The sequence below is a fragment of the Notolepis coatsorum genome, assembly GCF_963971535.1.
Source record: "Notolepis coatsorum genome assembly, chromosome: 3".
In the NCBI taxonomy this organism is placed as follows: Eukaryota; Metazoa; Chordata; class Actinopteri; order Aulopiformes; family Paralepididae; genus Notolepis; species Notolepis coatsorum.
This window is the reverse complement of record NC_140167.1, coordinates 31,720,756-31,746,683: the sequence shown is the minus strand read 5'-3', so window position 1 is coordinate 31,746,683 and position 25,928 is coordinate 31,720,756. Positions and strand designations below refer to the sequence as shown.

The following is a 25,928-nucleotide window of genomic DNA, read 5'->3' as shown; positions in this document are numbered from 1 at the left end:
ATAGTGCCAGAGGCTTTGTGCTCAAGCCCCCTCTAATCTGACCATAATGGTTTTGCTAGCATGACGTCAACCACAGCGCTGCAGAACCCCCCCCCCCCCCCCCAATCCAAGAAGATGGCCACTGATGCCAGAGGTTGGGGCCCCAACTAAAGCTGGACGGTGGATTCACAGGGATTGTTTTCAACCATTCAACCAAGCAGGGGATTGGAGGGGGGTCACGGCTCACATTCCAAGTAGCGGACACAAGGAGCAATGACATCATCCCTCAGCCGTGTTTCTTCAGTGGGATAACTGACAGTAGCATTATTGGAGAGATGAAAAGAGAAGGAGCGATCTGGGGGATGACAGGGAATTTAAAGGGGATCAGAACTATTTAGAATGGACATTATTTGTTTTGGTTTAGGTTTTCATTATTATTTACCACCCAATCTCGGATCAAAGCTATTTTGAAAACTGTAGAAATCAAACCAAGGTTAAATCTGCACTATGGAACTTTTCCCATGAAAAAATATTCTTTACAAAGCTAAAATCACGAGTTGGGCCAAGTTTGGCTGAACAAGAGAAAGCTATGCGGTCTCATTTCTAGAGCGCAACATGTGCATGTACAAATGTAAAAAAGTGCCCAAAGTATTTCTTTGTCACAGCTTTTATCTGCCATGTTTAAAGCCATAGATTTCCAGTCATCCATAGTGCAGCTAAGACTCAGTCCATAATTTATCAAGTAACCATCGATTTAGTCTGTTATGTATACATCTTCTTGAATAGTTTGACTTGTAAATAAAAAATTTGCCTTTTCTAACTTTCATAGCGATAACTCACCATAACTCAAATTACTGGTAAGTGTTTGGCCAATGTTTACTAAATGTAAACAAAACTTTTACTGTATCTTTTACATCAAAATGCATGTAGTTGTTGAAGAATGACTTGTCATGATTATATTTTTTTATATCTCCACTGTTATCACCCCACTTACCGACATGAGACTATTCTCAGATAGGGGTTCCTGGGAAATTCTTATCAAAATGGGGTCTGTGACCCAATATGTACTGTAGGCTGTAGGCTCATATGACTGACTCAAACCCTGCCCTCTTTTCCTGATCCTCCAATCACGACTGTCGCTTCCCTTGGACAAACAAAGTCTGTTGAACACAGCTTTTGCAAACAATCGCAAACAGTTGCGATTGGAGGATCAACAAAAGAGGGCGGGAGCTTGAGATCAGTCAATCGGAAGGCCCTCAACCCGCAAGTGTTTGGGAAGCCTCGTCTTGTAGTATCTGCCTGGCTTACCGCCATCATGAATAACCTAAGACCCCATGTTGGAAACACCAAAGCAGTGATCTGATGTGAAACAAGCCATGGTGAGGCATCTGGTACAGTAGCTACTGTAGGCGTCCAGCAACCGACTAGCTTGCCTTCAATCTTTTAGTGTTGGCTCACACCAACCGCCTTTCTCTCCTGCTAATCTGAGAATTGAGGACGGGAGGCGTTGGAAGGCCAACTAGTCTCTTTGGCTCTTCGCCTGGTCACTGGGTCAAAGCCCTGCCGTCCACAGCTGCAGCGGTTCGGAGGGGCTGATCTATGGAGCTCAGGGGGAGAGGTGGAGGTGGGGGGGCAGGGTTGGGAATCGGTGGGAAAAAAGGCCCTGGATCCGAACCAGATGGAAGCCCGGCCCGCCTGCTGATCTCCCCTCTCTCTCACATTCCCTCTTTCCTTCACTCTCTCCCATATTGACTCACTCACGTTTACCGTCACCTTATCCGACTCCTCTCTCTCACTCTCCATCTCTTCCATCTCCCCTATCTCTCTCTCTCTCTCCATCTCCCCTATCTCTCTCTCCATCTCCCCTATCTCTATCTCTATCCCTCTACCTCTCCCCATCTCCTCTATAAACAGTTAAGTTAACGGCCTCCTGAGGAAAAAACTTGCCTCAGATAAAAGAGCACTGCCACACAAAACTAAAACATGACACACATGATCACACACACACACACACACACACACACACACACGCATACATTAAATAAAACTAAAAAAACTTAAATGTTCCCTACACATGAAAGGCTTACAATTAAAAAGATGCTGCATCTCTCCTTTCAAACACCCTTCCAATCCAATTCCAGTCAGTTTTCTCACGCACACACACACACACACACACACACACCATACATATTTAGTCTTGAACAACCAGGGTTGGAGGGACTGACTTCCACTTCCTGTGAACGCTACGGCGTGCCATGATAATAATCTGCAGGGGCGGTAAGATCATCATGCCTCCCTCCACAACGGGCTCAATGAATCCTCAGTTATTTTCTCCATCTCGCTCTCTCTGTTTCTCACACCGTCTCCGTGTCTCGTCTCGACCATCTTGTTTCATATGCCTCTTGACATGTGGGGAGGAGGGGAGAGTGGGAGGTATCTATGTATAGCCGTTATAGTGGAAGAGGTAAGCTGTGGAAACCCGGAGGAAAGCCAGTTTAGAAATGGGTCTATGATTACATACAGTGTTTAGGAACCTCTGGGTGCATGAATAGGATAATGGTGATGGCAGGGATAAATCTGGACTTAGTGACGAGAAGACGGGAGTTAGTGTGTAGATATTTTGTGGTTCTCTCTTTTCTGTATTGAAAGTATATATTTTATAATAATAATAATAATAATAATAATAATAATAATAATAATAATAATAATAATAATAATAATAATAATAATAATAATAATAATAATAATATAATGAAGACCAGGATTTTGTAGTTGATCCAGTGGGGGACAGGATGGTTATGGTCTGACTATGTTGAACTATTGTGGGCCTTAAAAAAAAATGTATTAGCCTATTTTGCTAATGTTATGATATATCGACTGTAACCGATTGTATGCTTTCCTATTGTAACTGTGAACTGTATGCCGTCTTGTTGGGAACAACTCCTCTCAATCAAATCAGCGAGGGAGGGGCTTAAACTATATATTTTGATCATTGTAACTTCAAAGAAAGAAATCCACACTCTGATGCCCGTACAGACCAAGGTTAATAGTCAATAAATAATTATCTTAATTGCAGAAGTAGTGTGCAGGGATTTCTTCTTTTCTAAAGATATTAAGCTTCTCTGTCACGCATGCAAAAGAAAGTTGGATGTGCACACGCATCAGAAGAGATATTGTGGAGAGGGGGCGGGGCCATCACTATTGTGCCTCGACATGTAAAACAGATTCTTACAGAAGCCTATCTTACTGACCACCAGACAAGCAGAGACTCTTGGCCCATTGAAATGGCTTCATCAGGGGTGTTTGTTTTTGAGAATCTTTTGTTTCGATATTCTTTAACAATGCAGGTCGATGGAGATTGGAACCAGTGTTTCCACACAGTCGCATGACTTTATTCTTACTGGTACTACAAGCATGTGGAAGTAAGTGAATGGCTCACATGAGAGAAGGAGAAGGAGAAGGAGAGAGAGAGAGAGAGAGAGAGAGAGAGAGAGAGAGAGAGAGAGAGGTGTGAGGACAAGGAATGTTCAGATCATGCCAACTTTTCACACAAGTTATGCAATAACTCCCCCTCCTCCACCCCCAAAACATGCGCCCCCTCCTCCCCCTCCCCCTGTACCACCTCCACATCACATGACTCTCCTCATGACCCTCCACACACACTCTTAACGATCCTCCAAAACCAAACCAAAACCACTTTCTAGTCTATAAACCTTGCCTCTCCTTTGAAATGTTCTGCTCAGACCGATGATCTACAGTTGGGGAATTCAAACATAAACCAAAGCTAATATTGATACACCTGCTGCTCTGGAAGCGAAGGGGAGGGGGATCATACCTACCCTGGCCCCTCTGGAGTCCCGCTTTTCATATTTCTGCTAAAAACCGCCTATCGAATGATGTTACAAATTAAAAGAGGGTGTCAGAGGTCTGGAGGTTTGATGACGTGCGCAGCAGACTCACTTACCTACTGGCCCTGTGGTTCAATTTCCTGTTTCTCACGACTGGGGGACTCATCAAAACGGCAGAGATGATAAAGCAGATATTGCAGATATGAACAAAATATCAAATTCATAAGAGTTTTTTTTGTATTTGTGTTGGGGGTAAAAGGGTCCTTGGTAGGTTTAAATTAGGTACAAATTATAAAGAAATCTGTCATGAAAAATTTCACCAATCATACCTTCTCAGCTTATCATGTAAACTTAGAGAGTCCAAGATGTTTAGAAGCCTGTCATACTGATCTCAAATGAAGCTCCCTCTTAGAACATTTAAAATATTTTCACAATGGCTGGTGTCTCTTTTTTTGCCTGAAAAAAAAACAGCCTCCTTTGTTGACTAAGCCAGTAGGGCCTACAAGCAAACGGCCTCCTTTGTTGGCTAAACCAGTAGGGCCTATAAATACACAGCCTCCTTTGTTGGCTAAACCAGTAGGGCCTATAAATAAACAGCCTCCTTTGTTGGCTAAACCAGTAGAGCCTATAAATAAACAGCCTCCTTTGTTGACTAAGCCAGTAGGGCCTATAAATAAACAGCCTCCTTTGTTGGCTAAACCAGTAGGACCTATAAATAAACAGCCTCCTTTGTTGATTAAACCAGTAGGGCCTATAAATAAACAGCCTCCTTTGTTGACTAAGCCAGTAGGGCCTATAAATAAACAGCCTCCTTTGTTGATTAAGCCAGTAGGGCCTATAAATAAACAGCCTCCTTTGTTGACTAAGCCAGTAGGACCTATAAATAAACAGCCTCCTTTGTTGACTAAACCAGTAGGGCCTATAAATAAACAGCATCCTTTGTTGGCTAAGCCAGTAGGGCCTATAAGCCAACATACTGTAACAACATATGTGATTTTGATAGATACCGTTTCAACCACCACTGCACTAGTGTTACTAACAAAGGCTACCAGGAAGCTTGGTACCCATTTCTCTGAGACAGAAAAAAAAGAGCTGATGGTATGGAAACTGTCCTAAGAGGGACGCTTTTTTATTGATCAATAGGTTCGACTTCTAAACACACTAACCCTGTCCTTCAAGAATATCTAGAATCTTTCACAAATTCTTTAAAACTGTATCCATAAAAAAAGCAAACAAACTGTATTTCAATGTATGACTTGCCTTTTAAAACCATAAAATAATGACCATATAGGCAGAGTGGAGAGGAAGAGAGAGGAGAGGAATAGAGAGGAGGGGAAGAGAGGAGAGAGAGGAGAGGAAGACAGGGGAAAGGAAGAGAGAGGAGGGGAAGTGGGGAGAGGAGGGGAATAGAGGAGAAAGTGGGGAGATGAAGAGAGAGGACCCTAAATACAGGCTACTGTTGTTTAGACCAGGGGTTCCCAAACTTTTCAGGCCGGGGCCCAGAAAATAAGGCGTCAGAGAGCCGCGGCCCAATGCACATCGTCTGGCTTTTTTTTTTTTTTTTTTTGTCAGGCGACCGATTTTTTAAGCCAAATATCACTTCAATCCTATTAAGTTAGTTCAAGTTAGTTATTCATTTATATGTGCTATTTATGAGAGGGCTAACTTGTTGCAAAATAATAATGATAATAATAATAGCCTCATTAAAATACTATTGTTGCTTCGGTTGTTTTCAGCGTTTTATGTGCATAATCTGTTATTTAGTTTGAAATGTTCGTTGAAATAAGTAGATTTTTCGTTTTTGTTTATTTATTAAGTTAATATAAAACCATATAGTCACATTTTAGAATACAATAGAATAGAATTTTAGAATACAACTAGAAACACTGTCCTGGCCTGCTTCTAAGTTCAGTGGCCTGACAAAAAAAATTAAAATAAAAAAAAATAAAAAAATAAAAAAAGTTTTTTTTTATTTTTTTTTATTTTTTTTTTTATTTTTTTTAAATCATCTCGCGGCCCATCCGTGGCTGCTCGCGGCCCACCTTTGGGTCGCGACCCCGACTTTGGGAACCACTGGTTTAGACTATGTATCCATCCAGGAGCTGTACCAAGAGAGAGAGTGAGAGATGGGATAGGGATGAGTTAGACTTTGATAGAGAAAGAGACAGAAAGGCCAGAGAGGGGGGGATGGGTCTATGGGGATGGATGGACAGACAGGGAGGAAGAGGAGGTAGAGAGCAAGAGATGGAGAGAGAGCGAACAGAGGAGAGAGAACGAGAGGAGTGAGTGTGTGAAGGAGAGAGGAAGGGAATTGGTGCGTGTCTGGGTGTGACCATTCCACATGCATCTGAGACAGAGGAAAAGAGGCCAACGAGAGAGAGAGAGAGACCAACGAGAGAGAAAGAGACCAACGAGAGAGAGAGAGAGAGGGGAAGGAAGAGGCGTGACTGAGTAGGTGTGACAGGAGGAGCTGGCATGGGAGTGGGAGTGGGGTTGTCTCACTTTGGCAGGTGATTGAGAGCGTGCTAGGGCTGTGCCTCAATGGGAAATGCGTGCGGTCGTCAAAATGATTCTCTGTGGTCAAACTGTGTGTGTGTCAACTTTTAAGTGCCATTTGATGGAAACACACACACACACACAGGAATTCGAGTGAATTACATTTGGTTTCCCCTCATATACACACACACAAGTCTTTCAACTGGAATTCGAGTGAATTACATTTGGTTTCCCCTCATATACACACACACACACACACACACACACACACACACACACAAGGTAGCACTCAAGACACACACACACAGACACACACAGGGCATCCTGTGTGGCTCTCCCAGGGCGGGACAGGAAGGCAGAGGAAAGACGGGCAAGATGGCAGGAAGTCATAGGAGACCTCGAGGGGATCCGCAGGAAGGCGTAGTCGCCATTAGTGACCGAAACCAGACATTGTGTGTGTGTTAGTGTACCAAGGATTCACTCAAATAAAACAGACAGACAGACATACACAAACACACAACCAGGCCCACCACGCCAGCCAGTCCAGCAGCGCTTCACGCAAGGCCAAAGGTGTGTTTCTCGTCTGAGACATGAAACACACCCCAAGGAAAGAGGTCAAGCGTGAGATCTCAGGGTTAGGCGAAAACTTGAGAGTTGCTAAGTGGCTGTTCCTCCCTTTTCAAACATCACTCACACGGTCTCGCTCCAGCCGAGTCACATGCAGAATCCGATGTTTATAAAGGGTCCAGCATGTCCTCTCTCCTGAGACAGTAGGACGGCTGAGAGGGAAACTCAGGGGATTTGGTGAAAATGTATTGATCAGTTTCTTGATATCCCTCACACGGTCCCATTTCAAGCTAGTTACAGTCTCCCATTTTGGATCAGTCATATTTGGGGGTTTTTGGCTCGTTTCTCACTGCAAAAAGTATACAATACTGTACTCAAGTTCAAGTTCAAGTTTCAAGTTTCTTTATTACAGTAGTTGTCATACAGAAGCACAGAATACTTTTTTTTTTTTTTTATTGGTCTTTTTCCCCCTCCATTTTCCTCCGATTTTCTCCCATCCCAATGTTAGTCGTATGCCAATTCCCAGTCCCTTCCTGGTCGCTGCGCTTTACCCCCCACAGTCAGATCATTCGGGAGAGTGGAGGCTACCACGTGCTTCCTCCGACACACGTCCAGCCAATCACCGCTTCTTTTCACCTGGCAGCGCGGATTCTCATTGAGAGGGCGTAGCGTGTGGGAGGACCACACTATCCCCCTCACGTCCAATCCGCGCTTAGCAGGCGCCCCGACCGAACTGTAGGAGTCGCTGTTTACAACGACCCGGACCCACCCCGCCAGCTTCTCCCACCCTCTGATACAGCCAATTGTATCAGTGCAGACGGCCAGCCAAGCTGGTGACAACCCCGGAGCTGTGAGCTGGATTCGAACAGGCGAACCAAGCTCACAGCTCCGGGGCTGGTGACGAACGCAATCTCCGCTCGACCACCTAACCGCCCTGGCACAGAATACTTTTATACAAAATGCTTCTTTCTGTTTCGCTCCAGAGACTGTGCTAGGCAAAAATAGTATAAAATAAGTATAGCAAGTATAAAATAGAAGTGAAGTATGTAGACAAAAATGTTCAGTATATACATATATACAATGCTCAATGTAGAGTAGAAGTAACTGAGTTACCATACAATATACTACAGTGCAAAGTAGAAGTGGGATGAGGTACAATTTAGGTACAATTTACAGTAAGGTGTAATGAGGTATGGGTTGTAGTGCAAATTCTTTACCAATAAATATAAAGTGTGCTTAGGTGTACTAAAGTGGTTAAAGTGGGTGCTGCAGTGAGTTGTATGTTTAAAGTGAGTGTGTGCGTGTGGATGTGTGTGCTGTGAGTGGATTTGATGGTTGTTACATAGTGTTATTGTTTGTTGAGCATCCTGATGGCCTGGGGATAGAAGCTTCTTCTGAGTCTCTTTGTGCTTGCCATGAGACTCCGGTATCGCTTGCCTGACCGCAGCAGTTCAAAGAGGCAGTTGTTTGGGTGGCTCGAGTCTTTGATAATTCTCTTAGCCTTGCCCATGCACCGCTTGTTGTAAATGCCCTGGAGAGTGGGAAGCCCCCCTCCAATTGTGCGTTCGGCTGAGCGGGCCACTCTCTGTCTGTAGTCTGCTACGGTCTTGTGCGGTGCTATTCCCAAACCAGGAGGTGATATTGCCAGTCAGGATGCTCTCTATTGTGCATGAGTAGAAGTTCTTAAGGATCTTCTGACTGACTTGGAACTTCCTTAGGCGCCTGAGGAAGTAGAGGCGTTGCCGTGCCTTCTTCACAACACTGTCAATGTGTGTGGTCCATGTCAAGTCCTCGGATATGTGGACTCCGAGGTACTTAAAACTGTTCACTCTCTCAACTGGTGCCCCGTCGATGCTGAGGGGGCTGTAGTCCCTTACTCACACCGGAACTGGCAGTAAGTATGATAATTAACACATTCCCCGCCAAAAACTAGTTTACTCGTTATTGGCCGCCAATCGAATAACGCCAATAATGAGTTTACTCGTTTTTGGGATTGTTATATCGTTTATTCGCTATATCTATTCATAATTTATAGCTGCAGCCTCTGGTATAGTCTTCAGACCCTGTCTGAGCTGGCAGACGGTCAACACCGCCCTCTACTGCCAGGCGGAGCTATTGCATCTCATTGAAAATGGGCTTGTGTCTTTTAGGAGGCGATCTGAGCCGGGCGGGCAGGGTTTAAATATTCAGGCGAGCCACTTCTATACAACGATGGCATCAGTAACTCCGCCCGCCCGCCCGTCATTGTGAAACGGTAGGTAGTGTGGTGCGGACCTCCACAAGCATTATTTGGAATTCCGATAAGATATTTGGATTATCTCTTTTGCATTACATCAGATACAAGGTAAGAACAGCCTATATATGAATTTGATCGTTGATCTGACATTTATTTCTACACCGATCACAGCTATCTGTGTGGACCGTGTAATGCTGTTTACCGTTGGCTGCGGTGGGGGTGGGGAGCGCCCCGCTACGACGGTCATTTCATGTATGGACGAGGAGACAGTGATAATCTAGCGTTGATTTCAGGATGATTAGATAATCAGTCGAAAAATTACAACGTGATGACTGGATTACAGTAAAATGCATTTCTCGCCTTTTCCTGGAATGACTGAAAAACACCCAAACCATACTCTATTCAAAACGGTATAAAACGGAAATGTACGGATGAAAAAACAATCCGTCTCTGCAATGTTGACTAGAAGCAGCTCACTGAGACCGACGGCGTTATTAGACCCATAGATATAATATAAGATATATTTTAAGCACTCGCAAATGTCACAGTCTAAAACTATATCCATTGAATAAAGACCTGGCAATGAATGGGGTATCAGCGCCCCCTGCTGTGGTGGTCAATGTGTTAAAAGGAACACGGCAACATTATGGGAAATGTGCTTACCGTCTTCTCCAGAGTCGGACAACAAGATAGATATCAATTTCCTCTGTGCTTTCAAGTCTTAACACTTTGATGAACATTGTTACTCAGCTGATAGTTGTACCCTTCCTACAGACTTGTCGTACAAAACCTGTAAGTCGCTTTGGATAAAAGAGTCGGGTAAATGACAAAATGACAAAATGTAAATGTTCAGTAGAAAGCTATCCGGCTGCAAGCTAGCCTAGCACAGCACAAACGAATGGAAGCGGATATGGATCAGCTAGCCTAGCTTAAAGCTAGACGATCCGTATCTGCTTTCATTCCCCATAATGTTTCTTTAAGTAAGATACCCAAATGTGTTGGTGACAGTGGGTGGTTTAGAATAGTCTCCTTCTCTGTCCTTGAGAGGTAGCTAGCAGGTACATGCTCCAGGACTAGGGGTGGGACGATACATCGATCCAGATCGATATATCGATCTATTATCAATAATCAAATAGGATCGATGCAATGTAAAAAGATCGATTCATATTGCGATACTCTTATTTTGAAAATCCCTCGTATCCGCTCGGCTCGGATCAACAGCACACAGCATTAGCGTCTCTAGAGCGTCACTAGAGCGAGGCTAGTGTGCCTATTCTGCAACCCAAAACATGTCCCTGCTGTTTTATTCCGCCACGGGTCAAATGCATCTAACCTGCTTTGCAATCCTCGCCATTCCATTATGCCCACGTTAAAGATAGAAAATAACGTTACGTTAGCGTAAGCTAACCCAGAGCCATAGGCAGAGAGAAGTGGGGACTGGGAAGGAGGGTGCATTCTCGAAATAGCCCCACTAACAGGATCTGGCCGGTACTGCACCTTCGGACTCCCAATATGCCTTTTCCAGCCAAAATACAGCTCTGTTTATGTTTATTTGGATCCCCATTAGCCACAGCAGTGCTGGGGCTATTCTTCCATCATTTAAATGTCTGGAAGAGCTCAAAAATAAAAATGTCAAATGATATTTCCATTGCCTTTTTTTGTTGATTTAAATGTTACTGATTGTGTTAAATGGGCATATAATATCATCTCATATCGATCGCAGGCACCTGAATCGAATCAAATCGTATCGTATCGTGGCAGACTTTGTGATATCGGAAAATATCGTATCGTTGTCCAAAGAATCGATATTGTATCGTATCGTGATGAAACTGGTGATTCCCACCCCTATCCAGGACTCTGCACTGTGACCTCTCCGTGCTCCAGGAACTCTCTAGTGAAATTATGTCTGTCTCAGAGGGAGGGAAACATGTATTCCTATTTACTATGCGTGTAACATGGTGACTTTAAATTACTATACTAATAATTGTACTAAACTAAGTACTAAAAAAATCTAAAATCCGATTGATCCCCTTTCAAAAGAGTGCCGGCAGAAATGTCATTCTTACACCAATGATGTACTGTAGGAACAATGCACATCTGCTCGGTATTCCAATGGAAAACCAAAACAGAGTCGGATATTGTATTCATATTAGGGCCCAGTGTCTGGTACAGCTGTGCAATAGGGAAAAACCTAACAGCCCGAGCCTAGGTCTGCTCTGGTCCAGCAAACACACCTGGACAGAGAGCCATAAGGTTGGCTCAGGACAAAGGAGAGGGCTGGCTTGGCTGGCCAGACGAGACAAGTGCCAGACAAGCCATGGGGAAAGAGAGAGAGAGAGAGAGAGAGAGAGAGAGAGAGAGAGAGAGAGAGAGAGAGAGAGAGAGAGAGAGAGAGAACAGGGATAGAGAACAGGGGGAGAGAGAGAGAGGGAGAGAGGAGAGAGAGAGAGAGAGAGAGAGAGAGAGAGAGAGAGAGAGAGAGAGAGAGAGAGAGAACAGGAAGAGCGAGAGGAAGAGAGAGAACAGGAAGAGAGAAAAGAGGATGCATCCCAGGGCCAAAGAGGTGGTGTGGTGGTGGGGGGCTGGGCGGGTAGAGAATAGTTCCACTCGGTTATGTAACTCTGTGTCCGCTTCAGATGACCATTCACTATGTTGGACGAAACATTCAAAGAAAATTTGTATTTGGAAAATTTGGCAGATTTCTTCCTTAAAAAAAAAGGAGAGCGGTCTCTGTCCACTTCCTAAAGTATTTTTCCCTTCATTGAGACAGTAGGAAGGCTGGGAGGGAGACAGGAGAGACATTTCTTATTGAAACAGTAAGGCTGGGAGGGAGACAGAGTAGGGGAGACACAGGAGAGAAGGTTCTTTATTGAGACAGTAAGGCTGGGAGGGAGACAGAGTAGGGGAGACACAGGAGAGAAGGTTCTTTATTGAGACAGTAAGGCTGGGAGGGAGACAGAGTAGGAGAGACACAGAAGAGATGACTCCTGTGGGATTTGGTCCCAGGCCAGCAAGGGTACAGTTAGTCCCAGACGGGCACAAATACCGATATCGGATATCGTTCCGATACCAGGCTAAAATATAATATTGTATCTGCGAATTTCCCAGATACTAAAACGTGATACCAAGAAACACGTCCAACGTGCCAGAAATCAAAGCAAAGTGACTTGATTTGCTGCATTTTGACATATCTCAAAAATCTTTGTCCAATGACCCCAAAATGACAGTCCAAAGTTGGATCGGTGCATCCCTAGTTCTTAGCCACTATACCATCTCATTAAGCACATTAAGAGAGACATTTGTGTCCGGAACAGGCACATATTTCATCGACTATAAATCTTTGACGATCCAAATGCGAAATACTCGTTTCACTTACAAAGAAATAGGACCGAATTGATGTGATATTAATAGTAGTGCTGATGTGTCTAATGGGTTTTTTGATGTACTCCAAAAGGGCTGCAGTGCACAGAGGCAGAGAGAGAGAGAGAGAGAGAGAGAGAGAGTTAACTAGAGGGAGAAAGAGAGAGACAAAGCGAGAGAGAGAGAGAGAGAGAGAGAGAGAGAGAGAGAGAGAGAGAGGAGAGAGAGAGAGAGAGAGAGAGAGAGAGAGAGAGGAAGATAGACAGTTGACTACAGAGGGAGAAAGAGAGACAAAGCGAGAGAGAGACAAAGCGAGAGAGAGAAAGGGAGAGCAAGAGACAGTTAACTACAGAGGGAGAAAGAGAGACAAAGCGAGAGAGAGAGACAAAGCGAGAGAGAGCGGGAGACAGTTAACTACAGAGGGAGAAAAAGACAAAGCGAGAGAGAGACAGACAGTTAACTACAGAGGGAGAAAGAAAGAGAGAGTTACAGAGAGATAAAGATGGATTGATGAGACAGATAGGAAGGGAGACAGTGGGACGGCAGAGATGGAGAGACAGACTAAAAAGATAATCCATAGAAAGATGGAGGAACAAAGTGGACAGAAAGACGGGTACAGTGGAAGGAAGGATGCAGACAAAACAGCGCTCACCTCCATAGCCATGAAGTGCTTTGAGAAGCTAGTGAAGGGCTACATCTGTTGCTCCCTCCCCATCAACCTGGACCCCTGAATTTGCCTATCGCCCCAACAGGTCCACGGAGGACGCCATAGCCCATGTGCTGCACACAGCAGCATCACACCTGGACAAGAGGCAGGGGAACTATGTGAGAATGTTATTTATCGACTACAGCTCAGCATTCAATAGCATAGTCCCCTCCAAAGCTCAGGGACCTGGGCTTGAACTATGACCTCTGCCAGTGGGTCTTGGACTTCCTGACGGGCAGACCTCAGGTGGTGAGAGCAGGCAAATGCACCTCCTCATCCATCACTCTCAACATAGGGGCCCCCCAGGGCTGTGTTCCGAGTCCCCTCCTCTACTCCCTGTACACACATGACTGTGGCACAGCGGAACAACAACACAATCATCAAATTTGCTGACAACACAGTAGTGGTGGGCCTGATCTCTGCAAACGCCGAGAGGGCCTACCTGGAAGAGGTAAAGGTTCTAGCGGGATGGTGTCAAGAGAACAGCCTCTCCCTGAACGTCAGCAAAACAAAAGAGATGATTGTGGACTTTAGGAGGTCGGGGATCAGGGACTACAGCCCCCTCAGCATCGACGGGGCACCGGTTGAGAGAGTGAACAGTTTTAAGTACCTCGGAGCCCACATATCTGAGGACTTGACATGGACGACACACATTGACAGTGTTATCAAGAAGGCACGGCAACGCCAGCTACTTCCTTAGGCGCCTAAGGAAGTTCCAAGTGAGTCAGAAGATCCTTAAGAACTTCTACTCATGCACAATAGAGAGCATCCTGACTGGCAATATCACCTCCTGGTTTGGGAATAGCACTGCACAAGACCGTAGCAGACTACAGAGAGTGGCCCATTCAGCCGAACGGACAATTGGAGGGGGGCTTCCCACTCTCCAAGACATTTACAACAAGCACTGCATGGGTAAGGCTAAGAGAATAATCAAAGACCCCAGCCACCCAAACAACTGCATATTTGAACTGCTGCAGTCAGGCAAGCGATACCGGAGTCTCATGGCAAGCACAGAGAGACTCAGAAGGAGCTTCTATCCCCAGGCCATCAGGATGCTCAATGAACAATAACACTATGTAACAAACCATCAAATTCACCCACAGCACACACATCCACACATACACACTCACTTTAAATAAACAACTCACTGTAGCACCCACTTATTTGAACATCTCTCATACCTCATTGCACCTCACAACCACAAGGTGGCACCACAAGCTAAGCTATTGTATATTGTTGTAACTCAGTTACCTTCTCTGCATTGTGCATTGTGTATACATTGTATATACTGTATATGTACATTGAACCTTTTTGTTTTGTTTACACTTGTTTACGTACTTGACTTTCTATTTTATACTTATATTATACTTATTTTTACTATCTTTTTATTTTATCTAGCACACTCTCAGGAGCAAAACAGAAAGAAGCATTTCATACAAAAGTATTCTGTATTTCTGTATGACAACTAATAAAGAAACTTGATGGAAGGAAAAGCGAGAATAATGGCGGGAAAATGCAGACCAATGTGTTGTCTGCACGATACCAGATGTTGGCCTGCTATGTTGGCTGTTGTCGCACCAATTTAACCGTGGATAGGCAAAAAGACATTCCCACTGACGGCACATCACCAACAGTCACTTCCATTTTATATGCAGCCTACTGTAATTATCCACCATTAGGACGAACAGTCTTATTCCAAATGAAGTGGATCTCATTTAATATTTCAACTTAACGACAATCATCTCTTTTAGATTCCAAACTACCGTGGTTGGATTGAAACGTTGCTTTGAAACAATTTAAATGTATTTAACTGCTCGTTTACTTTTCCATGGAGTAAATAGACCATCCAGTTGTAACATACACGTGTATGTACTATACATGTAAACAAAGTTATATGCACACGTTCAGTTAGGCATGTGTATTCCAAAGTCTGTGGTTTGTTATTGAAATTAATTACTACTCCATCCCTCACCTCACGTCATGCCTCTTCCCTCCAGGGTCACTCCCAAATGTGGTGCACTTGATACCTCTCTTTTAGGGCTGCAAGCAACAACTAAATCTCCAACTAATCAATTTAGTTTTAGTTGAGTCTATGTTATGCTGCTATTTGATGTATAGCAAAGCCTCAACACTTTTATGTTTTATGTTTTTCTTTACTATTATTTAAACTGTTCAGCTCCTTTCAAACTGAAAGACTAGACTATTTTATATATAATTTTTTTTGTATCACATACATTTACTTTTTGTTTTATAACCATCAGTTTGTGTAATAATGTTAACGTAAATGTAGCTTTTTTCTCTTTTTATCCGATTAATTGTTTCAATAATCAGCAGATTAATCAACTATCAATATAGTCGTTAGTTGAAGCCCTACTTTGTTTGAACATGTTGGTCCCTTCCTCGTATCCCTTTCCTCGTTCCTCCTCAGTCTCTCTTAATTTAAAGTTTCCAGTACTCTAGTGGTGTTTGGTCCGGGTTGGGTTTGGAACATTGCAAACATAGAGCACTGTGTGCCATCGACACATGGGGACCATATGCAGACCTTTTTTTCCCTGCACGGTAACAATATATATATTTTTTTTAAGTTCTCTTTTGGTTTATCAGCTGAGATTTGAAAACGCTAGTCGTCTTGTCCACACAAGACCTCTGCACACTCAGCTACGCTTTGAAGAAATAAAAAATGTTAAAAAAAAAAAAAAAGGGAAAAACGCAAACACACACAAAGACACGCACGCAAAGTCACAACTAAGCATCCACGCGTTTGCAGCTAACCCTTTTTCAATTACCCAAATGTTAAGAGCAATTTCACATTTGATGATAAAATGTTATCAGTCATATGGGCGGACTGCCTGAACAGAAACAAGGTGTCAGTTGCTGCAGAGATGTTGCTAGATTTCACACGTGGCGCATGCATCATCCACGTGCGTGCTTTTGAAACGGCTGTTAAAAAGAAACCTGCCCAGAGAAGTCGCTGCTGAAGACATTAGACACTATCAGGAAACTCTGCTGCTGGCTGGCAGTGGATATTGTTGATTAGTGGTCTCCATTAGTCTCTCAGATGTGGTCTCTCTTTCAACGTGTGCAAATCAATGGCAATTGCTTCCAGGTTCATTTACATTGGTTTGTATAGTTAACTAGAGTGGAAAGGGAGGCTTTTCATATGGGCGCTGTCAAAGGGCTTTTATGGCAAACCCTGGTATATGTTCTCTCTGCTTCAAGGGCTTCTGAAAGGGATGACTTTGCACGTTTTGGCAAAGACGTGATGGGCGTTTGCAGAGAGGGGTTTGCCGGGCTTGCACCCAAAACATGTAGCCTGCCGTGTGGTTTTTGTGGAGTTACTGTGTGGAGTTACTCGACTGAAAATAGTGAGGACAATACGAGGTTATTTCATTGTAAGAAAATACCTTTTGATAGTTAAAAACCTTCTTGATTAAAAAAAGAATGTCTTAGTAGATATCATAAACAGAGGATGTCCTATAGACGCCAAGCAAGTTTACGGTCAGGAACTGTTCATTTCCGCTACATCTGCCATAAAGCGTGTAATACAGATACCGGTGTGCACTGCCTAGAGTCTGCAGACGCAGTAGAACACGCCGCGGCGAGGGTGCACTCATGTGGAGGTGGTCCTCAACGCTGCACCTCCGTTTGGCCCAGATCTGTCACTCCCACTCCGGAGACCTCCTCCACGCTTTTCATAACTGTAATCTCTCCATCCCTCTAGTTGGCATGGAAACGCACTGTTATGTTCCCTCTCCTTCGTCTCTCCCCATCCCGCGTGCCTTCTCACCTCCCTGCCTCTCGACAACGGGTCTCGAGTTTCTGTATGAAAAGCGAGTCGTGTCCCCTGGACTTTGGTTCGACTACTAGGAGGAGGAGGTCCGATCAAACAGATGCCGGGACGACTGGTCTAACTTTTCAGCACGTTGGCTGCAGGATTGGTAAAGCAGATGTATGCGTGTGTGTGTGTGTATGTGCTTTGGTTGTGTGTGTGTGTGTGTGTGGGGGGGGGGGGGGGGGGGGGGGGGGCGATGGCTTGGCCAGACGAGCAGACCATCCGTCCAATGACAGCGCACATGAGTCAAGTTGTCACCAACTGGGCCACAAGCTGATGGGACTATTGATCAGGAACCCCCCCTCCCCCGCTACATTTCAAGGGGCACTTCTCCAAAAAACAATGTTGATTTATTTTGCACATAATCTCCCAGACATCCCAAAACCCATTTGCACACATTAATTTAGTTGGACACTTATTGAGAGTAAATTCGTTTGGATATGACCACCAGTGATGTCATCGGGGACAATGAATCCTTATGTTATCCACGAAATGAGGTAGATAAAAGACGAAAGTCTTTTTCTGGTCTGCATCCTCTTAACAGTTGTTTGTATTGAGCCGTACTGTATTGTACCCATTCTGCAATCTGTTAATAAAGTTTTCAATCAATCAATCAAACAATCAATAACATAGCAATATCTCGTCTTATAGGGACTGCTGCCATATCATTTCATTGAGCTGTAACACACAACACAAGGATTCGACATCCACAGCTGCATCTGTGCTGTAGGCCATGCTGACATTGATGCAGGCTACATGGAGACAAATGTACTGTATGGAGAGAGATATTTATAGCCTACTGTCTATTGATTGTGTCGCTGTCCCTGTGTGCTGCATGTGAGGCTCTGTTGTCATGGTGAGTAGGGATGTCCCGAACGGATCGGAAAGATCAGCATTATTTTAATTGATCAGTATGTATTATTCATTTGTATCAATTGATTAGCTATATTACAGTAAGCCTAATCAAATTCTAATCCTCTTTTGTTTTAAAGTGTTTAGGGAAAATTAAGGGAAAGTGGTAATGTAGGCAATTTCTTCTGTAAGCAGAGTGATTCAAATACAAGTAAATCAAGCGTACCAAGTATATATTTGGATTGGATTGTTTTTTACTAACTTTAATATACTTGGTGTGTGCACTGTACAGCTGTGTTATCTTGAGAAAATACTAATATCGGATTGGGACTCGGTATCGGCAGATATTCAATATTAAATGACTCCGATCGGGGCAAAAACATGATCCAGACATCTGCAATTTTGAGTCATACTGTAGAACTCTTATAAGTTGTTGATGCACAACATAACATAAGCCATTTGGTCGACGCATTTATCTAAAATCGCATTTCTGATTCTTATTAAAACTGTTGATATCTAGTTCTTTGGAATTAAACTCTTCAAACAACCTTGCCGCACGGACATTCCTGGGAACCACAGGCCGGATCGCCCCAAATAGACGGAAAGACATTAACCAGAAGGCCAAACATCTCTGCCTGTGTATCGGACCATCAGAAAACCATCTCGAGAGAGAGAGAACTATATTCACAACATGTGGACAACGGGGGCCTAATTCCAATCAGAGAACACTAAATCCTCGCCAAATCCGTCCAGAACCCAAGAGCTATATGTTTTGGAGCCGGAGGAGTAGGGATCGTTCCCCCTGGTCCCTCCGTAGAATAGAATAGAATAGGATAGAATAGAATAGAAGTAGGCCTACTTTATTAATCCCGAGGGAAATTCAGCACCACAGATTGCTCACAATAAACATTTAGATAATTCAAATTAGAATATGTATAAACATTCTAAAATATACAGTCCAAAAATATACAGTACAATGTCAAATGTACAGGAAGATATACAAGGATCTATATAGTCTGGTGCAAAGAAATTGCAACGCAAAGAAATCGCATTGATTGATTGAAATCACAAGTATTTCAATTATAAAAAGTTTGCCTCCGATATAGTTTTATGGATATATAGTCATTAGGCATCTGTGTCGACTTCCATCTTAAGCTCAGATATTTATTTATTATATTATATATTATTTACCCTAAACAAGCTGCGGGTCGTTCCATCCGCTCAACCGTGATGCTGCCGTGATTTTCACTAAGCGCTCCCACATGCCGGCCATGTTTTCCCTCCCTCCCCGGCAACACGCGCCTTTAGCCTCACTTCTTTTATGTTAGCGAGACCTTTTTTTCCCTCCACGCCAAAGACCTGTTTCGTGTGATCATCGAAAGCCGGGGGGGGGGGGGGGGGTTGATGTTGGAATTACTCTTCATCGATTCCACATGAATCTCATCATCAAGTGTGTCAAGTAATCAGCTACCGATGGTTAAAACCAAAACATACAGGTGAAAGGGCATCGGCTCAGTGTGTGGAAACGGAGACTCAAAAGGGCAGATTGGTTAGAATCAGTCCTAACTTTTTTAGTGTTCCCTAATCGAGCCATTAAACGCACACAAGACGACTGGGATAGTGTTATGGTCATTATAAACGAGCCATGGACGGCTAATTTCAGGTCGATTCTCTCACTGCCCCATCGGGGGAAACATCTGCCTGCATAATAATGAGACGTTTCCTATCAGGAATGGAACTTCAGTTCATATCCTCGGTTGATTTTGAAAGTAGGAAGGGTACCATTTCCTGTAGGCGGTCGAGGAGGGTTAGAGACTAGACAGCACCAAAGACAATCCTGTGGTGCTGCCTGTTGCACTGTTTAAAGCAATGGTGCGTTAGAGGAGGTGGCACTGGGGGTGCTGTAAAAGAGGGGCGATGGATGGGTGGGTCAGGGGGGTTGAGGGGACAGCTCATCCGACCGTCAAGATACCCCACCACGGGTCCCCGATTCCCCTTCTCTAATCTCATTTGGGGTGGTGGTAGGGTGGGGAGACTGGGGGGGGGGGGTAGTGGTAGGGGGTGGGATGATGAACGACATGCAAAGGGAAAAGGACCGGGGCTGCTTCCCATTAGGAAAGAGGGGGGGGGGGGGGGGGGGGGAATCCCAGGATTTATATCGTACCGCTCGCTGCACTGTTTCCGAGCCCGTTCCAGAACACATTTCACGTGTGTTTTTCACTCGGTTGCTAACGTAAGCAATCAAGGCCATTTCTGCACGCCGACTTGTTTCTGGAAATGGGTCCCTGGTGTGTGGCAGGCAGACGGCACAGTAGAAGGCAACAGTGAAGTTGAGCAGGTTCATGGGGGGCGGGTGGTGATTTTTTCCCCCCATCTCCACGCTTAATATAATGTGTCCATTACAATATACAATAAGTAGAGGTAAAACAAACTTTTCTAAAATGCTATGAAATGCCCGTTTTATAACTGTAGCCCACCTGTATCCACACTGCGGAAATGCACAAGGCATAACATTATTGGCTGCGGTCACAAAGCCATCATACTGCTGGCTCACAGATCACAGAGTGAGGACAAGTCATGCATTATGTAGTATGGGAGCTTGTCTGGTGCCAGCAGTAGTAGCCGTGTGGCACCACACAAAAAGCAGGTCTGTCAGCGAGTTTGTCAAATATTTCCTCACCTCAAAAAAGGTTGTTAAGATCTGAGGTGGTTAAAAGACATCTAGGCATAATTTGTTTGATTAAGCAGGCATTATGCTTCAATCTTCTGTGAGCACAGAGCTCATGGGAATGCAGATGAACAAAAGCATAATATCCAACAAAATATAAGGTTGACTGTCGCTCTAAACTACCCCACCAGTGGAGACAGTGGCTCAGGAGGTCGTCTGGTAATTGGAAGGTTCCTGGTTCGATGCCCACTCCTCCCAGGCAGCGTGTTGAAGAGTCCTTGAGCAAGACACTTAACCCCTAATTGCTCCCGATGAGCAGGTTGGCACCTTGCACGGTCGTCTCTGCCATCGGTGTGTGAATGTGTGAGCGAATGGGTATAATGTGAGGAACAAAAATTGCAAAGCGCTTCAGATAAAAAAAAAAGCTATATAAATGCACCATTTATCCATTTACCACCACGACCCTAGATCCAATCACAACATCCCTCCCGACACGCCACAGCCTTACTCACCACCAGTTCGGAGAAGCGCGCGTTCAGCTCCTCGTCCGGGGGCATGGGGGCGCTGAACTCCAGCAGCTGCAGCGGCACGCTGTCCTTCAGGTTGATCTCCGGAGGCTCGCTGCTGCCGAAGCAGCACAGGAAGCCCAGGCCCGGCCGCGTCCTCTTCCTGGGGGCATGGCGGCGGAGGGGCACGGTGCAGGCCAGACGTTTTGGTGCGCAGGTGCCAGGAGGGTGCCAGGAGGGTCCCGGGGGGGGGAGGGGGGAGGGGGTAGGGGGGGGGGGGGGGGCAGGGGAGGGGAGGGGCAAAGGGACAGGGGAGGGGAGTGGAGGGGAGGAGGGCGAGGCTGCTATCTAGGGGGCATGATCTGAAACAGGAAGGAGAACGTGGTTAGAATCAGGTGAGGCGCGGAGATCAGTGGTCTTCGATGTGCGTCCTCAGTGCCACCAAGGCATCAAAAGTCAACAATACGTTATTACCATCTATTTCTACTACCATGTACCACTGTTTATACCACGACAAATGCCACACTTCTAACGAGACGGAGGCAGCAGGGACTGGCACTGTAATCCTTGCCCTGGCAATAAGGTCCTCCACAAAGAAGCTTCTTGTTCGTGAGGCACAATGGCGCAGGCCGTACGATACGTGTATGCGTCTCTGTGTACACTTGCACCGAGAGCTGCCCCGGCGATGCACTCGCTCCTTCAATGGAGTGGCACTAACGCACTGTGTGCGCGTGTGTGTTTGTGTGGCCGTGCGTGTGTGTGTGAGAGCAAGAGACAGCAGTGAATGACAACAAGGGCAGAGGTCTGAATAGGCCTAGGCACCCCAGAGGATTTCCTCAATGCTGAGAAAGGGATATGGGTGGTCTGTAAGCTACTGTATTGAATGGCATTCTTACACTGCCATGTCCTTTCTCACACACACACACACACACACACACACACACACACACACACACACACACACACACACACACACACACACACACACACACACACACACACACACACACACACACACACACACACACACACACACACACACACACACACACACACACACACACACACACACACACAGTCTTATTTATGCCAAAACTTAACTGCATTTGTGAATGAATGGTAGTACCTGTGCCTGCATACATGCAATATGCAAATAGTGTGTCTAATACAAAAACCAGGCCAATGTCCTTGACCAAGGAGGGGGAACTTGTCTTAACTTGGGACACCAGCGCAATTATAAAGCCATTTAGCTGCCAAAGAAAACAAGAGACCAAGCACAAGCTAAATAATTCATTTTTTTTTTAATAAATTTAACATAATTCCACTACCTCTTGAACCTCTCAGCCACTGAGATTTACACAAGCGCACTGACAAACGAGCGAACAGGACACGCCTTGTGAAAAAGTTACAGCTTTGCACCTGTTTGGTTTAATGTAGCGGTGAACGTTTATGACTTTAAAATTTCCATGAGGACAGACGCCACAATCTACTAGTACATCTCAACCTAGGCAAGCACACCCCTCTCTCTCTCTCTCTCTCTCTCTCTCTCTCTCTCACACACACACACACACACTGGCTGTGCATACAGTAGGAGTTCTCTCTGCGCCCGCTAAAAATAGACAGTCGGTAAATTCTTTATGAATATGCTGGGCGCTCGACTGAGGCTTGAGGGGGAAAAAATTCAAAAAAGGGAAAAACACCAGATTTCCATTTAGCCTCCTAGTTTCTTTTTAGTTTTATTATTTTTTTCCACCTCCTGGAACCTGCTCTGCCTTTGTAAGCAGAACAGAGCTGTATGCGTGTGTTGCTGGAAATGGACTTCAGCCTGCTTCACTCGAAATTGGACAAACAACTCCAAATGAGTTGTTTGTCGGTCCGTGTGGTCTCAGAACGTGCAGACTTAAGTGGTCTCCGTTTTGCTAAAGCGCTCCGATGCGCTCTTTTGATGAATAGTCCATTACTTTGGTTGTTTGCATGCTATTGCATCAGTGTGCTGTTGGGACCCTTATAGCATGTGACATGCTGTGGTTGTGTGTGTGTGTGTGTGTGTGTGTGTGTGTGTGTGTGTGTGTGTGTGTGTGTGTGTGTGTGTGTGTGCGTGTGTGTGTGCAGGCATGCATGTGTTGTTGGAGTGTAATGCATGTATGAGATCCTGCACCTGTGTGCTTGTTGCATTTGTACTTTTGCCTACAAAATTGCAACGATCGCCATGGTGACACAATCCCAACACTGTTGGCACAAAGGGTGTGACGTTCTCCTTCAATCTCTGTCTCCATAGAAACCACCTAGTGGGTCGGGTCTGTGCCAGCTTTGATGCGATACTGACTTGAACACTGTTCAGATTTGTTTTGGCAGTCGTGATCATCTCAGAGAACTGTCAAGATGTGTGTAGGATATTCTGTGCTCAGCAACATGGGATGGCCTTTGTTTAAAGACATTACAATGATGGAGAAGAAAATATTGTTATATCGATTATTCCTCCAGATATGATGATATAGCCCATGTCTCCATGTTCTGTCCAATGACCACAAACTAATGGTCACTAATGGCCAAATCTAAGGACTGGAGCAGGACTCAGTAGGATTGAACCAGGACTAAGTAGGATTGGAGTAAGTCATTAGCTGATGTTAATGTTGGTGGTGCGTGGTGACATTGACCATGGGCCGGTGCGGTGCTATGAATTTCGTTACCGGGTATCAAAAAAACAAGGGATGCAATCAATGCCAACAGACTATTTTGGGGTTAATTGAAGTGCCAGTTCATTAGTTATAAACAAGAGCAGTATCGACACAGTGCTTTAGAATATGTAAGATAGTAAGACTGGTTGTGGGAAAATATTCTTGATCTCCGCTTGCTTCCCATCAGTTTTAGAGCTCCAGCATCCAGTGCTGATCCAGTTCCAGGTCTTAGTGGTGCTGATCCAGTTCCAGGTCTTAGTGGTGGTGATCCAGTTCCAGGTCTTAGTGGTGGTGATCCAGTTCCATGTCTTAGTGGTGTTGATCCAGTTCCAGGTCTTAGTGGTGGTGATCCAGTTCCAGGTCTTAGTGGTGGTGATCCAGTTCCAGGTCTTAGTGGTGGTGATCCAGTTCCAGGTCTTAGTGGTGGTGATCCAGTTCCAGGTCTTAGTGGTGGTGATCCAGTTCCAGGTCTTAGTGGTGGTGAGTGAGTGAGTTTGTGTTGCTGAGGACAGCTGGTGTAGCCTAAGTAATGGGAAAGCGGCCTCTCTGCAGGGGTGGACAAGAAAACATCCAAACCTCCTGTCCTCTCTCTCTGTGCGTGTGTGCGTGCAGTCCGTGCACACTGCATGCGTGTACTCAAGTGTAATAAAATAAGTAGCCTATATGAGGTAAAGTGTAAGTAGAGGGGAATTGTCTGTGTATGTGTGAGAGATAAAGAACGTGTGCATATGTGCAAGTGTGTGTGTGTGTGTGTTTGCGCAACTGTGTGTGAGTGGCCCTGCCTCCATCTCCACTCTCCCACAGAGCGCCACACTCCTCACTCAGCACAGTACTGCTGGACCACTGCCAACCCATGCCCATGAAAAGTAGGCCAAGACACACACACACACACACACACACACACACACACACACACACACACACACACACACACACACACACACACACACACACACACACACACACACACACACACACACACACACACACACACACACACACACACACACACACACACACACACACACACACACACACACACACACACACACACACACACACACACACACACACACACACACACACACACACACACACACACACACACACACACACACACACACACACACACACACATATTTGTATGGTCCATTGACTACGCTCATTCATTCTGTATCCCCTACATTTAAAAAAAGGTTTCTTCTAAACAGCTCCCTTTTTTATTTTCACATTTCCACCTAAACAAACAAGAGTTGTCTTCTACCTTTTCATTACACCCCCACTCTCTTGCTCCATTCCCCGCTTTTCTATCACTTTCAACGCTCCCTGTCACATCTGATAGACAAGACAGATGGATAGACAGACCAAGTCAGACGGATGGGTAGATGGAGTGGCATTTCTCTCAGTCTGCTCATAGCATCTGTTGTTTCCTCAAACCCCGTCTCCTCCTGTCATCTTTCTCTGCGTCTCGGTCATCATCCACACCCTGCCTCCTCACCTCTCACTCTACATCCCTCAATCCTGCCTCCTCTCCTCTCTCCATCCCTCCTCCACCCTGCCTCCTCTCCTCTCTCCATCCCTTCTCCACACTGCCTCCTCTCCATCTCTCCTCCACCCTGCTCTCCTCTCTCCATCTCTCCTCCACCCTGCCTCCTCTCCTCTCTCCATCTCTCCTTCACCCTGCCACCTCTCACCCTGCCTCCTCACCTCTCACTCTCCATCCCTCAATCCTGCCTCCTCTCCTCTCTCCATCCCTCCTCCTCTCCTCTCTCCATCCCTTCTCCACACTGCCTCCTCTCCATCCCCCCTCCTCCCTGCCTGCTCTCCTCTCTCCATCCCCCCCTCCTCCCTGCCTCCTCTCACTCTCTATCCCTCCTCCACCCTGCCTCCTCTCCTCATCTCTCCTCCACCCTGCCTGCTCTCCTCTCTCCATCTCTCCTCCACGCTGCCTGCTCTCCTCTCTCCATCTCTCCTCCACCCTGCCTGCTCTCCTCTCTCCATCTCTCCTCCACCCTGCATCCTCCCCTCTTTCCATCTCTCCTCCACCCTGCCTGCTCTCCTCTCTCCATCTCTCCTCCACCCTGCCTGCTCTCCTCTCCCCATCTCTCCATCTCCTCCACCCTGCATCATCCCCTCTCTCCATCTCTCCTCCACCCTGCATCCTCCCCTCTCTCCATCTCTCCTCCACCCTGCATCCTCC

At 45.4% G+C, this 25,928-nt stretch overlaps 1 protein-coding gene across 2 annotated transcripts in view; it reads right to left on the bottom strand.

Annotated features, from left to right (window-relative positions):
* daam2 (dishevelled associated activator of morphogenesis 2) overlaps nt 1-21,214 on the bottom strand; it is a 109,476-nt gene extending 88,262 nt beyond the window's left edge. For both annotated transcript variants that reach the window (XM_084310212.1, XM_084310213.1), the window contains exon 1: nt 21,057-21,214. In XM_084310212.1, coding sequence (XP_084166338.1) covers nt 21,057-21,101 — 45 coding nt within the window. In that variant the 5' untranslated portion in view covers nt 21,102-21,214. The remainder of the gene's footprint in view (nt 1-21,056) is intronic.
* Nucleotides 21,215-25,928: the final 4,714 nt, after the last annotated feature.